A 17,008-nucleotide genomic window follows, 5' to 3' on the forward strand; every position below is an offset into this window, starting at 1 on the left:
TATACGTATATAATATACATGTATATGTGTACATGTATACATGCGTGTGTGTGTGTGTGTGTGTGTGTGTGTGTATATATATATATATATACACACATGTATGTATATGATATATATATATATATATATATACACACACACACACACACACGTATGTATATTATTTATATATATATATATATAATGTATACATGCATGTATACGTATGTATACATATACCATATGTGTATATGTACGTGTGTATATGTATGTATGTATATAAACACATGTTTGTATATATGTGTATATGTATGTATGTGTATATATATATATATGTATACATGTTTGTGTATATGTATGTATATTTTCCCTTCTCTCCTTAGATGACCACAGAACTGTATGAGGCAGATTTGGAAAAGGCATTGATTCTAAGTAAGCTGGAGTTTGAACAACAGAAACAGGTAATTTGTGTAAATGCACTGACACATATATTTCATTTATCCCTTTTGAAAGCTAAATATGGAATTGTACCTTTTAAGAGGTGAAAGAGTTGGCAGAAGGTATTTTTACAGAAGTCTTAATTTTTATGCAATACATATGCTGGTCTTTGAACATTCAAAATGGAAAGATGGGAAGTCGTTATAGAAATAGTCAATCCTTTGTCTTGCGAAATTCGAAAAAAATTATTTAATATCTGTAAGGAAATATAATTCAAATTCATTGTTTTTAATTATAAAATAAGTTCACAGTTTTAATTATTAGGCATTAGGAATTATTGAATCAGTTTTGACTTCAAAACACATGCACAGCTTGCATCCATCTGCAGCTTTGTGAGAGGAGGTTATACACCTTTCCTAGACACAGTAGTATTTACTTCACCACTCCACAATGGACCCAGGTAGCAGGCATGTAGTATTGGTGCTTCTGACATCCGCGGTGGTTCGCTTTGTTTCTTGTTGAAGTTCCACAGAGAACTTTTTTTTATGGCTCTGTTCTTTGGTTTTGCATGTTTCTCTTATTTGTACAAGGCACCACCCAGGTTTTACCAGCGCCAAGCATTTGTGAAGTGTTCCTACTTTTTTGTTTCATGACAGTTTCTAAACAACGTGTTGCATTTGTGACTGTTAGACATTACTACTGGACGTCAGTTTAAACAAGATGGGCACACATCAAGGCAACAGTTGGAGAAACTATTCAATTTCTCAAAGTTTAATTAATTTTTGAATATGTAAGTGTCATTGCCTATCCCTAACGATTCAAGAGATTTAAGACAAATAATCTCGTTTTATCCAGCATAACAACACAGATGCATCCTCGCCAAAATCCAGGGGAGGAAAAGAGAGTGGAGGGAAGAAGGAGAAAAAGAAGAACCAGCAGGCAAAAGAGAAAAAGACAGTTTCTCTGCAGGACTTCCAGGCTGAAGGCAGCCCAGGTAAACTTCCTAATCACCTGCAGTATCCATTAGTTTAATATCTCTGTGCTGAGGTCCACACAGCTGGCCTCAACACAGCCAGAAGGTGGATTATTTTCCACTTGGAGAAAAAAATATATAAAATTGACAAATTTATTGGTGAGTGAAAGGTTTTACTAATATCTTTTTTTTTTTTTTTTTCTTGCAGAGCAACTGAATAAGAAACAGGAGGTGAGGAAAAATGTACAACTACTGCAGACTGTATTTAACATGAAATTATCTGGTTATTATATATCCTATTTTCCTGTGCTAATTCAAACATAAGTAAACAGTTACCGTTAGTGAGTAACAAAGAGTTGGGGAATTATTAAGAAACAACTAATCATTATGCTATATCTCTGTCTTACTAATATTTTTGTCTGTCGGTCGATTCTTTAGTCATCAGTATTTACTCTTAATTTTTTACTACACATTTATGTTTGTCTTATTCTGACAGTAATGACTTACCTTCGGTGTGTTTGATATTCTAAACCAAAAATGATAATGAAGTCAAACACTGTCTATTTGCCCTTATTTGTGGTTGAATATAGTGTATGACAAAGCAACTCTTTACTGAAATGTTGACAAATTTGTCTTCCAGGACACCAGAGTGGCAAACGTAGCATTAGGAATTGGTCAAGAGGAGCGTTTCTTTAATAAATTGGAAGATGACGTGAATCGCATCATTCAGAGGGAGAAAAGACGCGAGCAATATTCAAACAGCCAAGGGCTAGAAGTCAGTACCTCCACAGAACACGAACCGGTGAGTCAAAAAACCCACATTAAAGTTTCCCACGTGACGTTAATGCTCGGGAATTCCCTCCAACAATATTTGATTATCTGCCCGCATGTAATATTTTTAAACCACACAAAATAGGGAAATCTGCTTCAAAACTGTGTACAGTACTTCAAATCAGCTAATAAAGCATTCTGTCACTTTGGATGTAAAATGAAATAGAAAAATAAAATAGAAATCATTGAAAATATTAATGCCGGAATTGAGTATCCCTAAAATGCCTCCATTCTCCTCTTCCATGGTGTGTGTCTTAGTTGAAATCTGTGTTACATTTTCTCTCTACCAACACCTGGGGTACAGTAGATGCAGCGTGACGTTGAGATGGATGGGGGTAAAAATGAGAAGGCTGGATGTCTCAACAGTCATCTGGGTTTGTGATGTCACAGCAGTCTGCAAATCTGAACAGCTCCCTGAATAAGATTTCAGACTTGGGCATCTCAAAACTACACAGTTGTTTTGGAGTTGGTAGTAAGACACTCAAGTACAGTATACGCTCCCAAGCACAGAACGTTCTGCATTTTAATCATATGTGCCCCTTAAATGTTCAGTTTGCAATGCTCAAAACTAATTATCTTGGTGATTTTCTTGGTATTCACACCTGCTGTCTGTCCCACTTAAACACTGTAAATCAAATATGACCCAACTGAGAATGGTTTGTTGAACTGGCTAAATTAGAGGGAATTATAAAGCTGTCCTGACTTGCTTTTCTCTTCTCATTCTTGCTCTTAGGATCCCCGCGCGGAACAGTTGAAGTACGAAGTGGAAAAAAAAGACCAGGAGATTGATAAGCTAAAGAAAACCATCTCACAATGGGAGGTCAGCAGTCATAACAAGCGTCTTTGAGATCTTTTAAAAGCCGCTTTATAAATAAAATTGATTATTATTATTATTAATAATGTCATCTCTAGTTAAAAATACCTAAAGTTAGTTACGTAAAGTTAATTTTTCAGGCATTTTCCACACACACACTCACTCTTATCCGTTTATAGCTACAAATACAACGCATAAAAACCACTGACACGAGAGTGGAAGAAAAATTGATCAGCCTAATACAACACAATGTTCTGCTGGAAGCCTGAGTTGCTAGCATTCTTGTGATGTACATATCTGCTCTAAATATCGGCAGAGACCAAACATGACCACCCTTGTTGTTAAGAAAATCCATCCCCAGGAGGACATTACCCCCGTCCACACCACCAACAAAAGGTTCAAGCGAGGGACCTTCTCACAGTGCACACCGCCACAGTTTTAGGTGGATTATATTAGCACAGCAGTAGAACTGGTGCTGGATGTCATACGTAAATAAGTAGTGCGAACTCTGGAGAGATGATGAAAAAAATGGACCGTGTAAAGAAGTGTGCAGATGAGGTGAAGGCAATGAATAAACTAATAAACTTTTAGTTTACATGATCAACTAATAAAAAAAAAATCCTCATCTGTCAACATGAGGCTTTGAACAGCTTGAGCATGTAGGTGCTGGTCACTGTGAACTCCCAGTCATGATTGGTGTCCATCGTGTTTAATAAAATAAAACCTTACACCTACCTACGCATGCATGGCCTGTCTTGTGACTAAAGCACTGAACCGGCAAGAAGTAAATTATACTTAAACTGTGCAGGTGAAATACAAAGAGGTGAAGGCAAGAAATACCCAGCTGCTAAAGATGCTCCAACAGGGGGAGAGTAAGTGGAACATCGCCCCAAAAATCTCTGAAGCTCTCATATGTTCTGTCTGATGTTTTGTAATCTCTGCCCTTCAGTGAAGGACAAAGCAGAAATTCTTCTACAAGTAGAAGAGCTACTTCATATTAAAGAAGAGCTATCATCACAGGTGTGTAAGACAGAGAGGAATGTGGGCTTGTCGAAAAGTAGTGCATATAAATAATGTCTTTATACCCTTTTCATTTAGGTAACATTATTACATGGTGCTCTTGAACAAGAAAGATCTAAAGTTAAAGGCCTGCAATCAGAACAGCCAAAACATCAGGTGAGAAAACAAATCGTTATTTTTGGCTTTAGTGTCACCATAAAAAGGAAGGATGAATCTCGTGTCTTTGCCAAAGCTGACATGATCGTGTCCTCTCTGTACTTTCCCATTTGCAGGGAAACAAGAAAGGGAAGAAAAGCTCTGAGACGGATCTATGAAGCTCTATGTTTGAAAAAAATGTGTGAAAAGAAAACAATTGAGTAAACGACTGAACAAACTGTAGAAGTAAAAAAAATTGATCGTAATCAGGGTTCTTCTTTTCTTTTTTAACTCAAACTCCCTGTCAGCCTGCATGTCCCAGTGAACACAAACACACACACATGCAATCACAGAATACACTCCAGACATAGCATGCTGTATTACACAACTAAACAAGATTTACAGACGCTTTGAAAAACGGTAAACGTTTATTTTGAATTTGTTGCTCGGTGCCCGACGCTGCCCTCTGCAGGCATCAGTGTGTCACTGCAGCGTGAGTATCTTTTAATTGGATTTTGATGCCAAAATGACTGAAATCTACGTAGTTATTATTCTTTTTCACTGATAAGTCAATAAAACACATTTTCAGTGAAAACAACTCTTTGTGTATTCTCTTTTGTCATGAACTATCTTTGAAATGTGAAATGCAGCTGCGCAGATCAAGGTATAGATACAAATATTGTGCTTGATCTACTTGAAAAAAATAAGTAAACTTTTTGCATGAAATTATTATGTAGATCAAGAAAGACTAGTCTTTGTATAAACTACTTAATTGTATGTATATAATACATTAATAATAATAATAATAATAATTAATAATACATTTTGCAAGTACAGTCAACTTAATTGTGTTACGTTTACTTTATTTATCAAAATTAAGTTTACTTTAAAAAGAAAAAAAAGAAGAAAAATGAAAATAGAAGAAAAAAGAAAAAAATTAAGTTGACTTTACTTGCAAAAATTAAGTTGTGGTGTTCTACTTAAACAAATAAAGCATGTTTTATCTAAACGTTGGTCAATCTGCCATATAGATTAAAATTATTAAAGAAAAAGTAAATACAACAAGATCATTGCTCGTTTGTGTGTAAATGAAAAGATTGGCTGGGATTAGAAATACTGCTTGTAAATGCACAATGTCTTGTTTTTTGAACAAATGCAGATTAAGTTAAAAACTAGATGTATTCATGTAAAGCCCCAAACTTCATTTTTAATTGTTAATATCACAGATTTAAATGTTATATTTACATGTGCTTAGATGTATTTTTTTCAGTGTATGAGAACAGTGATTCTGCAACATCCTCACCTCAAAATATATATATATTTTTTTTTGTTTTTTTTGTTCATAATTAAAATCTACTCATTATCCACCAACAAATAGTGTCATTTTGGTGTAGGACTGATATATATATTTTAATATTGAACAGCTCTTATGGCACATTGTTTAAATAAGCTGATGTTACATAAGCGTCCCGTTAAGTGAAAATGTGACGACCTCGTTCTAAAAGCTCATCTGTGAGTCTGGCTGCAGCAGGCGCGCAACTTTCTGCAGAGTCATCGGGCTGGTTCTGCGTTAAATCTACGCCGTGGGCTCTGCGTTAGGGTAACGCGGAACCATAAATCAGTTGGACACGCACGTCCCGTCTCCAGCACTGCGCCCCGCGTCCGCTCATCTTCATTCCCATCTTCACCCCAGACGGACGGAGATGTCCGGCTCGGAGAGAGCTGAGCGGGCAGCAGCTGGTGACTCCCTCCAGCCCGACAACATCCACGTCTGCATCAGCGACGCCGCGGACAGCAGAGCAGAGGACAGCAGAGAGCTGACTGTCGGCGGAGACTGCAGCGTCCATCAGGTCAGACACGGACCCGGCTCTGCTCTGGGCGTCACTGTCGCCTTCATTGACGAGTAATATTGCTGCTGCTGGGTCATTCTTACTTTTCGGTGCCATTTCATCCTGCTTTACTTTCTGCCAAAAACGTTTAAATTCTCATGATTTTTTTATTTAACCTTCGTCTGTTGTTAGGGTCGCAACCGACCCGTTCTTAGGTTTTAAATTCATAAAACTACCACAAAAATGCATTTATTGCATCAAGGCTTTTTGATTTTGTCAGGAACCTCTATTTCAACAAAATAATGTCCAACATTTCTTGTTCACTAAATTATAAAATGCTCTGGTTGAAATTGTTACCTTTTACTTTTTTTTCCCATGTCCTTCAAGTAAATGTATATGGGTCGAAATTTACCCATAACACCATAGATGTTACTATAGTTAATAATATTAAAATGAAAAAATAAATGAAACACATTTATTTAAGATATGTGATAGGCTATTACCTCTCAGTAGTAATAGCCAGGTAACACAACAACCTTTTATTTATTCATATGATTCTCTTGAGGCTCATTTTGCCAGTTTTTAAAATTGAAATCAAGGGCTATACTGACAAAAAAAGGCCAAGAGGCCCATACCAAAAATATTAAAACCAATATTTTCATGGATAAGGAAGCCTAACAATGTAACCAAGAGATGAGAAACAAATTGGATGATGGGTAATTGCTTTTAGTGTATTTTAGAGATGATTTAAAACACGGGTCAAAACCGACCCGATAACATCGGGGATGGTAACAGAAAGCTAACACCAGACAAAGGTTAATCTGAACGAGGGCTTTTTGAATTATAAGAAAAACATATTGGTCCAGCTCAGGATATTATGGCCTAATAATTTTTACCACATTGTTTGCATGTGACATAGGCCAAATGTCCAGACTGTTACAGGACATGCTCATGTTTATTTTTAATACACAGTTGTAATATTTATATTTTCTAAGAGCTAAATTGTCCCTTACTTGTTAGTGAATACTACGTTAAAATATATTTGAAGTGTAAAGTATTATCTTGAAAAAAAATTTGCTCTATTTTAAGGCAGAATGTAATTTCAACATGTTTCTTTATAATAAACAAGAATTTCAATAGAATTTGGCACAATTTTTAAGTGATTTCACTCTGCCAAATTATTCCCTGCAAGTAACCACAAAGACATGCTTATTATTTTTTGAATTTATTTAATTATTAAAAAAAAAAAACAGGTAACAGGGAGGACTTCACACCAGTAAACAATAACATGCATAGACGTGCACAGACAGAAATGAAAGGATGCTTGAGCACCAGCCCTTTTGGCATTATGTTTTTCTGTCTAAAATGGTTTGCTGGTGTGTGTGCGTGCAGCTGAAAGTGGGTTTGTCAGGGCGGCTGGGATCCTCAGCAGAGCAGCTGGTGCTGATCCACTCCGGCCGGGTCCTCACAAACTCTGAACTCATGAGCCAGCTTCAAGGACAGGCTGGGCCAGTCACGCTCCACATGATCAGAAGGTACAGAAACGCACCCATGGGTGCTCTGTGTTCCACAAAATCTGAAAAATTGAAGGTGTAGCCTACATTAGATTCTGGGGTGGGGGTGGATGTTATGTATCCATCTCATGGACCTGAGAGCAGCGTCATTACATTTAGATAATGCTAAAATCCAAATCAGATAGAGATGGAAGGTAATAAATGATTTATACAGAAGGTATACAGGATACACCTTGCTTCTTAACCTGTTTCTAAACTGTTAACTTTTGCATTAAGCTTTAAATCAGATACTTTCTTAATCTTACAGATGGCTCTGCTTCAGGGAGGTCATTTTCTGCTCCTGTTAAAATAAATAATTTAGTAATTCATACATAATTGACACATTGATTTTAATCCTGAAAAGAGCCGTGTGATGGACGCCCTCTGTAACTTTTATTTAAAACATTAATCCATAAAAACTGATACCCCAAAGTCAGAACACCATCACAGAGTAAACTTTCAAATTAGTTTGAAGGGTTGATTTTGCAGATCTTTTGTTTAACTTGTGCTTCTAGCACAAGTAAAACTTTCTTGGGTGTGCTCTTCAACAGAATCACAGTATATGTAAGTGGTACCTATACCTATTTCCAAAAGTCTACAGGTCTGCACCATTTCCAACAGATTTGAAGCCTTGTCTTATAATTCGATTTTTTTAGGCCTCAGCCTTCACCTGCTCACCACGCCGGTGATCCAGCTTCAGAAACAGTTAAATCAGAACTTGGTGCTGTTCCTGACTCTGATCCCAGCTCAACACCAAGTCCCACATCACCGCATTGCTTGGGTAAGATCTGCAGAACAGATATCTCACTAACAATTTGTTTTTGACGCTGGTCTCCTCTACGGATTGCGGATTTACATGCTCCTGCTCCTTCGGACCGATCTGGTTTCAGTGCAGGGCCTTGACAATCTTGACTTGGACAACAATGGGCCAGTGTTCTTCCCTTCAATCCAGCGCCAGATGGAGAACCACCTGCTGGGCAACCCAGAGACGATGCGCCGTGTCCTGGGCAGCTCGTTGGTGCAGAGCACCCTCTCCACATCCAGCCCTCAGCTAACAAGGCAGCTCATTCTGTCTAATCCCCAAATTCAGAAGCTCCTGCAAACAAACTCTGAGGTTGAAGATATGCTTAACAATGAAGACGTGATTGAGCAGGTGTGTGAATGTGTGTTTGGAGTAACTGTTGTCTAAGAGGCAAATTTAGTGTTGAAGCACTATATTATGCACATGTAAAGATGAGTAGATGCATAATTATTCCTTTATATCAGAAATATGCATGTAATGTGGTTGCTTTTTAGCTGATTCGTCCATTATTGTTCATTTTTAATATATATTGGTGTTCTTGATTCTTTTTATAGGTGTTGGAGCTCATGAAGAACCCTGACATGATAGAGGAAATATTGCAAAATGAAGATGACGAATTAAACATTATTTCATCAGAGCATGACAACTGTAAATCCCGAGCGACTGATTGTGAAGTCCACCAGATGACAGAGGCAAATGTATATAGTCTGAAACAACCACAAGTACAACAATTTGTTGAATTGTCTTTTTTAAACAGGTCAAAGTAGTCCTGCGTATTTAAGCTGCTGTCTATGTCTAATACCTGTTTTAGATAAATGTACCTCCAGTAGTGACGACAACATCTGGGAATCCACAGACACCAGAGGGACAAAGCAGTCCAACAACCCCCCCCTCCAGTCCCTCCACAGATCCCCTCAGAGAACTGACACCCCCCCCAAGAGATGGGCCAAATTCCCACGGATCTATTACTGCAGGCAAGAAAACAATAAACCATCCACATAAACGTTGCAATGTATAAAGCCTTTATCACGAAGCAAAACCAGCACAGTTGATTTATAAAAGCACGAGCATGTCTTTAAATGTATAGTGATGCCAGTCTTAGTTCCTGGTACATTGATTATTTTTACAATAATTGTTACTCAGCTTTTCTTAATTGTATATCCTGCTTGCTCTTGTTTCAGGCATGCAGTCACTGCTGGAGGAGATCACGGCTAGTCCAACACTGATGGAGAGTCTGCTGTCTGGGCCATATGTCAGCAGTCTTCTGAAATGCCTCGGCCAAAACCCTGATCTGGCTGCACAGGTCACACACACACACACACACACACACACACACACACACACAATTTATGCATGTATACAAACTTAAAAACGCGACCATGTGGCGCTTTTGCATTAGTATCACTTCAGCTCGGTTCTACCCGTTTTGCGCTTTCGCACTAGGGCTGAGACGGGTAACGCCGCTCCAAGTCGATACCTTTTTCTGTAACCATTTCAGCCAGGTTCTTTTGGCACTTTCGCACTAGGACTTACTCGGCCCGACTCGGCTCGGCGCGGCTTTACACGGCTCCACACGTGTGTTTTCGCACTGCCAGGGGAGAAGCGGGCAGGTTGTGGTGAAGCTGCTGTGACGTACTCAATTGCGCAACCGCTTTGTTCATGTCGGCGCTGATCAGAAATCAGCTGGAGCCACGAGCGGCTGAGAGTAAAACAGCCCGTCTACATCCCTTTTTTAATTCTCTCGTCAGTCACCAGGTTTATGAACATCTGCACCTCAGAGTTGGATCACCAAACAGACGTTTTGCGCTTTATAATAAAATCGCTGCGAGCCGCGGGTCGCTCTCGCTCTGACTCCCGCTTCCTGATTCAAACGTCTGCCGGCCCCGCCCCCCGACCAATCAGAGGCGCGGAGGGTGGTGACGTCAGAAATAGTCCCTGCTCAGCCCGCAAATGGCGCTTTTGCATTAGTATCACCTTAGCTCGGTTCTACCCGTTTTGCGCTTTCGCACTAGGGCTGAGACGAGTAGAGCCGCTCCAAGTCGATACTTTTTTCTGTAACCATTTCAGTGAGGTTTCATACAGTATTTTGTTGAATTTAACAAGCAATGAAAGAATATATTTTCACTAGCTGAATGCAGAACTATTCATACCCCCCATGTAACAGACAGATCTCATACTGTAGTTGATACTTTCCCTCTAACACATTGTTTCAGATGCTGCTGAGTCATCCCTTGTTCTCAGGAAATCCTCACTTACAGCAGCAAATGAGAGAGCAGATCCCACTTTTTCTGCAACAGGTCTAGTCATTCATTTTAGTGATATTCTGTACTCGTGGATCAATATCTGTAATATTTTTACCACAGCTGCAATTTGCTGTAATGAATACTAAGAGGTGTTTATGAATGAAATCTTATTTAACTAATTACCAAAAAATGCAGATGCAGAGTCCAGAGCTGCTGTCAGCCATGTTTAACCCCAGAACCTTGGAGGCGCTGCTACAAATCCAGCAGGGCCTGCAAACTCTAGCTGCAGAGGCCCCCTCCGTCATTCCTGTGTGAGCAGACAATGAACATTCTCTATTCTATTCTATTCTAGTTTATTAACTTTTTAAACTCGATTATTAAAGTATCATGAAGTGACCTCCACTTGTCTGTCATGCAGACTTGGAACAGATAGCGCCGGTGTTACTCCTGGGCTTCCATCTGACTCCACCTTCAACAACCAATCAGGAAGCTGTCCTGAGGTTGCCACGGTGACGGAGCAGCAGCAGCAGTTTGTACACCAGATGCTCCAGGCTCTGGCTAACACCAATGAAGGGGTATTGCCTTGTATATTTCCTTGTAACTCTGTTGCCTGTTTCGTTGACTGATGTGAACTGGTATTGAATTTAAAATATTACCATTCGCAATAATTTTTTCTCCAATATATTCTCTAAAATCTGTTATTAGCGGTAGTAGTAGCAATACTAGTACTGTCTCTAAATGTAGATACGTTCAGTCTTACAATCTCGCTTGTGTATCAGTTCTCTTTGATGTGTCTCTAGATTACAGCTCTGAACCTCACCTGGTCACATACACTTGTGGCGTGTTGTGCGGTCAACGGTTGGAGACCTTTTATAAGTTTGGGTCCATGGAGGCCAGTTTTCTCTCCTTCCAAAGTCCTGGTTGGAGTTGCTTGTTAAGATGAAAAGTCTCTTTCCTTAAATGGGAGTTACTTCTCCTGTTTACTCCTTTTGTCCTCCAGTACCCGTATTTATGTAGTGTAGTTCAGTAAGAAAATTCAGGAGAAGCTTCGCACATTTCTCATATAATTAAAGAGACTGCTCAGAAGATCTTTGTGCAGACATTTACATCTCTTGTTCAACATATTTTGTATTTATTTTCAGAGACTGAATAACAGATTAGGATGGTAATAACAACTAAAATGATAGAAATGATAACATTTTGTAATTCTAATTATCAAAGTTATGTGGGGGTCCTTGAAGCAGAAAACCTCTTTACTAATTATTAGTCATGTTGTTGCATAAATTAATACTTTAAAAACCTCTTGTGCCATGTGGAATCAGGTCCGTCATGAGGAGGATGATTTCCAGGAGGAACTTGAGCAGCTGAGCTCAATGGGCTTCGAGGACAGACGAGCAAACCTTCAGGCACTCATCTGCACCGGAGGAGACCTCTTGACTGCTATACAACATCTCCTCAGTCTCTGACACACACACACACACACACACACACACACACACACACACACACACACACACACACACACACACACACACACACACACACACACACACAGACAAGCATGCACACACACATTCACATGCATAGAGTAATCTGCTATTAAGTGATTGTAGATGTTCTGACACATACACATAAGCACTTATGTCATTATTACTGATTACAAAGTGCTTGAGGGAAAAAAAATTAACAAAGGACTTGAAGCCATATTTACTATATTTTGCTTTATTTTCAGATAAATAAATAATTAGTTTTTAGTCTCTAATGTCACATTTTCATTTCTGTACGTGGTGGTATTATATACTTAGCTCTAAGCCCTCTTTACTGATGTTGTAAGGTGTTCTCACACTCATGCTGCTTTTGTCCACCGCATGGTGCAAAGAAAGTATGCACTCTAAATAAATACATTTTCTTCAAACTTAAACTCACTACCAAATGAAGAGAGGGAGAGGATACATTTGTTTCAAGGTTTTAAAGTGACATCACTTGAGGATTTGTTTTAAGTATAGATACCCCCGGAGATTTTTAACACAAATCTTCATAACACACTCTTGATATTCAGCTTGTAAAGAAATCTATCCTGATGCTATAACACCAACCATTGTCACTAACACAGCTGTGCAGAGCAACCCTATGTGCCTAAATGTCCTGAGCAGTAATCTCTGAGATTTGATGTTCTGCCGTAGAAATATAGAATACACAACCGAACTCTGTCATGAAGAAACAACTTACTTTCACTCTGGAAGCTTTCTTGCTGCTCTGATTAAAAACTATCAACACTGTTCAGTGCTGTCCTTCTTTGTTTCTATTGTTTGCAGCAGCACAGTTAACAGTAGTTGAATGAGTATGGGTTTTTTATGGCTTCTTTAGATCATTTACATTATCACCTACTGTGTAACTTATTCTTTTAAGATGAATTTATTAAGCATGTAGTTAGACAGTTACAAATTACAAGGAAAGACAATTATTTACTGCATTTTAAGTTCATTCAATTAGCTATTTTAGCCAAGAAAGTGTGACATAAAGCAAGCTTACCGTCTTGCTTCATAGACTGTTTCAAAAACAAACTGCTCTCTGATCTCATTAATCAATTATTAATTCAAAACAGACATTCAAACTAAATCTGATTCTGATACTGTAATCTGGTTGTGTACTGGACTACTATAAACACTAGGTGGCGATGAAACTTCTTCCATGTATAAAAACTTCAAAAAGTTTATATTTAATAGAATATTTCTTTACCTTCAAAAAGCCATCCAAAAAAACGTTGAAATTGATCATTATTTTTACATTATTAACTTTCAGTATGAAACATAGTTAGAGACAGAAATATCAGGACAATGAGTTTTTATATTTTTTCCTTCATACACTGGAACAATGTATGGGAAATAAAACAATCAAGAAGGAACCAAAGTGTAAACTTTAAGCTTTAGTTTAAGAAGTTTGATACGGTTGATATTTACCACTCACTAATTGTTAATATTTGGATGAAAATCATGTGCTATCAATGACGACTAAAAGTTTATATTTAATAGAACATTTCCTTAGCTCTGCCCGATCTGTACTGTGAAGCATCGACCTGTTGCATTTGGGTGGATGTTAGCAGAGTACGTACACCTCAGTCATCTTGCTCCCTCTTTCAGCAGCAGTGGTGGACAGTAACGGAGTAAATTTACTTGAGTACTGTACTTAAGTACATATCCAGAGGATTTGTACTTTACTTGAGTATTAGATTTCTTTGGTACTTATTACTCTTACTTGAGTACATTTCCAAGACAAATATTTTTACTTTTACTCGAGTAAATTTCTAGGAAGGCTGAAAAGTACTCGTTACTTTCAGGTCTGCTCTTTTTTCTTCTTCCCTAAAATCCTATTGGACACAAGCTGTTTTTGTCAAAGGAGGAGACCTATCACAGTGCACGCTCTCCACTGGGATGTACGTAAAGCGGAAATACGTCAAGCCTCCTCAAAACGATACCGCCAAAGTAGCCTGCGTTTGTCAAGACAGAGCCGCAACAAGTCAAGACATACGGCAACAATGGCTACGCCTGCATCAGGAGAAGAAAGACAATCCGCTGAGTCGTCTGAGTCTGATAATGAGCCGGACTCGGAGCAGGGACTTTCACAAAATCCTTGGCCGTATCTTAACTCAATGTTTGAGTTCGACCGAGTAAAAAACGAGGGCACAGTTTTTTGTAAAGCAGTGGTCTTTGAGGGGGATCCAGACTTAGCTGGATGGTGCAGGTTCATTTGGTTTCAGTTCATGATTTTTAATAAACTCTGCATCATCTGCTGTCCTCTTATGATCCCATTCATTTGATTTGTTTTTGGTGTTTCTGCAGGTTTTATATAACATTGTGGTTCTAAAAGCAGCACATCAGTGCAGCTGGTTTCAAAGAGTTAATTCTCAGAAACAAGAGTTAAAAGATCCTTAAATTAATTTAGAAAAAATATAGTAATTTACTGATGTGGAAAATAAGAAATTTACTCTTACTTTTACTTAAAGTAAATTTAAAATTTAATTACTTAAAATAATTTACTTTTGGATACTTAAGTACCTTTAAAAGCAAGTACTTTTCTACTCTTACTCGAGTAATATTTTGACTGAGCTACTTTTACTTGTAACGGAGTAAATTTTGACCAGTAGTATTTGTACTCTTACTCAAGTACTGGGGTCGAGAACTCTGTCCACCTCTGGTCAGCAGTCACATTGAGCTGCAGACAGCCACACATGCCCATACCATAACCCTGCCTCCACCGTGTTTAACACATGACGTGGTCTGGTGTGGATCTTAAAGGGTTTCCTTCCTTCTTTTCTCTCATCATTCTGAAACAAGTTTATCTTGCTTTCATCTGTTCAGAGAATTTGATTCATGAACATGAGAAAGTTTTTTCACCCAAGACATATTCTGGCAAAGTCTAATCTGGCTAATCTGTACTTGAACGTTACCAGTGGTTTTTATCCGGTTGTAAACCCTCTGTACTTACATTCGTGGAGCTGTTTCTTGATTTTAGACTTTGACGATAATATATGCCTATCTTCTCAAGAGTATTCTTGTTTTATATGGGTGCTGGGAAGGGGTTTTTCTTCACAAAGGAAAGGATTCTGTGATCATCCATTATAGTTATCTTCTGCAGTCTTCCAGGTTTATTGATTATTCTTTATAAAAGGTGGGTCTAAGCACCAAATGTATGTGCCTCCATTTGTCTTGGCGTTACATATCAAATCATGCACCTGGCCAATTAGCTTCTTTTAGTCAAGTATCCAAATACCTTTAAGCCCCTGAAAATGAAGGTACTTTGTTCAAATCTTTCTGTTAAACAGTAAATCCAACATTTTGTTTAAACCTCTTAAATTAAAGCTTAGTCTACACTTTGATCACATCCTATAGATTGTTTTATTTCAAATCCTTCGCAAAGGTGTATAAAGGGAAAAATCATAAAAGCTGTCATGGCCCAAGTGTTTTAACTTTCTGTTTGCTTTTGGATCCTCGCCGTCAGACGCCTACGACTACCTGACAAACAAAGACACACACTCATTACATATGTGTGCATTCAATCTGCTTGACAACCTGTGTTTGTTGCTGCCAGACTGAAGAGGTTGTAATCTCCAGCTCAGTGTGCATGTGTGTGTGTGTGTGTGTGTGTGTGTGTGTGTCTGGACGTGTGAGATATGAGTGTAGCTGAGGGGGTTTTCTGGATTAGGAGCTCCAAAAATATTCGGGTTGAGGTTTGAAGATGAGTCACACTACAAAAACAGCTCTTGAATATGGAGCAGAGCTGAGCGTTAGAGTGTGTGTGCGTCTTATGGAGACGCCAACGGATACAAAAACAGAGATCACAAAGCACTGACCTGATTTAACCCATATGGTAGTGAGAAGAGTTAAACATGCCTCACAGCAGTGTGTAATTAAATCCCTAATTATTGGACTTTATATGCTGATTCCAAAGACTACAGTTAACATGGTCAGTGCTTTTGATGTCAGCGTTATGGGAGAAGCTCCACAGATCCAATAAACATATTACATGCAGCTGTTTGGTATCTAATTAATACATTCTCAAGTGAACACTTCTCAAAAATAAAATGAAAAGCTTAGAGGATGGCAATGCCCAGGACAGGTCACTTAGGTAAGAGCACTGTGTGATAAAATGGGAAAAATTGGGGATAAAATATATTAAAAAGAAAAAGACAATCAACAGAGGGGGCTCAGCACCACAGCAGGGGTCTGATTGCAGCTTTCCTGAGTTGTGGATTCACTTGAGCGACGAGTGTCAGTCAGAGTGATATGCCGGCTATGCCTCCATCATAACTGAGATGAACTGAAGAGCAACAAAATGTTACACCTTTGCACTTCCTTGAATTTCACACATTGAGGTTTAAATATCAGAGCAGATGTCCCACCTCGAGCGGGTACAGCAGTCAATCATCTCATTGCAGGCTTCCTTGTCAGAGAATCAACTGTTGCCAAGCAACAGGCAGAAGTTTGGAAACAAACACCAGGCCAGAGACAAGCTGAATGTACATGTCTTTGCTACTGTAACCACTGTTTCTCTGAACCGTTTGAAACGTAAAGTCAGACATTTTATCTTGTCATGGCCTCAAAGACACTTTCTGCTGTGTTAGAGAAGAAGATTCACCGCCTCGGCCTGAATTCCTTTCCCTGTGGAAACGGTCCATGGGTGAGTTCAGTAACTAGCCAAGCAATCTAGTTTATAAAGCCCTTTTAAACCGGTACCACTGACCAAAGTGCTGGTGCTTCTTACTTCATTGCTATATTGTTGTTGGTAATTTTGTGGTCCTGCTCTCAGAGAAAGACTAAAGACAGTGATGGACCAGACCGGCCGGACAGCGAGTCGTGGAGCCCTCCCTATTTACTTCTCAGACATCAGACCC

The 17,008-nt window shown here is 38.7% G+C and overlaps 2 protein-coding genes across 3 annotated transcripts in view; both read left to right on the plus strand.

Moving 5' to 3' along the window:
• Nucleotides 1-4,788, plus strand: part of gkap1 (G kinase anchoring protein 1) — an 8,785-nt gene extending 3,997 nt beyond the window's left edge. The window contains exons 4-12 of one of the 2 annotated variants that reach the window (XM_061729281.1): nt 363-440; nt 1,273-1,411; nt 1,599-1,621; nt 2,031-2,192; nt 2,955-3,041; nt 3,844-3,907; nt 3,985-4,055; nt 4,134-4,211; nt 4,328-4,788. In XM_061729281.1, coding sequence (XP_061585265.1) covers nt 363-440; nt 1,273-1,411; nt 1,599-1,621; nt 2,031-2,192; nt 2,955-3,041; nt 3,844-3,907; nt 3,985-4,055; nt 4,134-4,211; nt 4,328-4,369 — 744 coding nt within the window. In that variant the 3' untranslated portion in view covers nt 4,370-4,788. The remainder of the gene's footprint in view (nt 1-362; nt 441-1,272; nt 1,412-1,598; nt 1,622-2,030; nt 2,193-2,954; nt 3,042-3,843; nt 3,908-3,984; nt 4,056-4,133; nt 4,212-4,327) is intronic. The other variant, XM_061729282.1, reaches the window with a different exon arrangement.
• A 1,105-nt stretch (nt 4,789-5,893) lies between these two features.
• On the plus strand, nt 5,894-12,890 carry LOC133451274 (ubiquilin-1-like). Its single transcript, XM_061730242.1, has 10 exons — nt 5,894-6,040; nt 7,412-7,554; nt 8,229-8,353; nt 8,463-8,725; nt 8,929-9,096; nt 9,186-9,348; nt 9,556-9,677; nt 10,813-10,928; nt 11,036-11,192; nt 11,940-12,890. The coding sequence occupies exons 1-10, from the start codon at nt 5,894-5,896 to the stop codon at nt 12,081-12,083; spliced, it is 1,548 nt and encodes a 515-aa protein (XP_061586226.1). The 3' UTR covers nt 12,084-12,890.
• Nucleotides 12,891-17,008: the final 4,118 nt, after the last annotated feature.

This window comes from Cololabis saira, chromosome 9 (assembly GCF_033807715.1).
Source record: "Cololabis saira isolate AMF1-May2022 chromosome 9, fColSai1.1, whole genome shotgun sequence".
Classification (NCBI taxonomy): domain Eukaryota; kingdom Metazoa; phylum Chordata; class Actinopteri; order Beloniformes; family Belonidae; genus Cololabis; species Cololabis saira.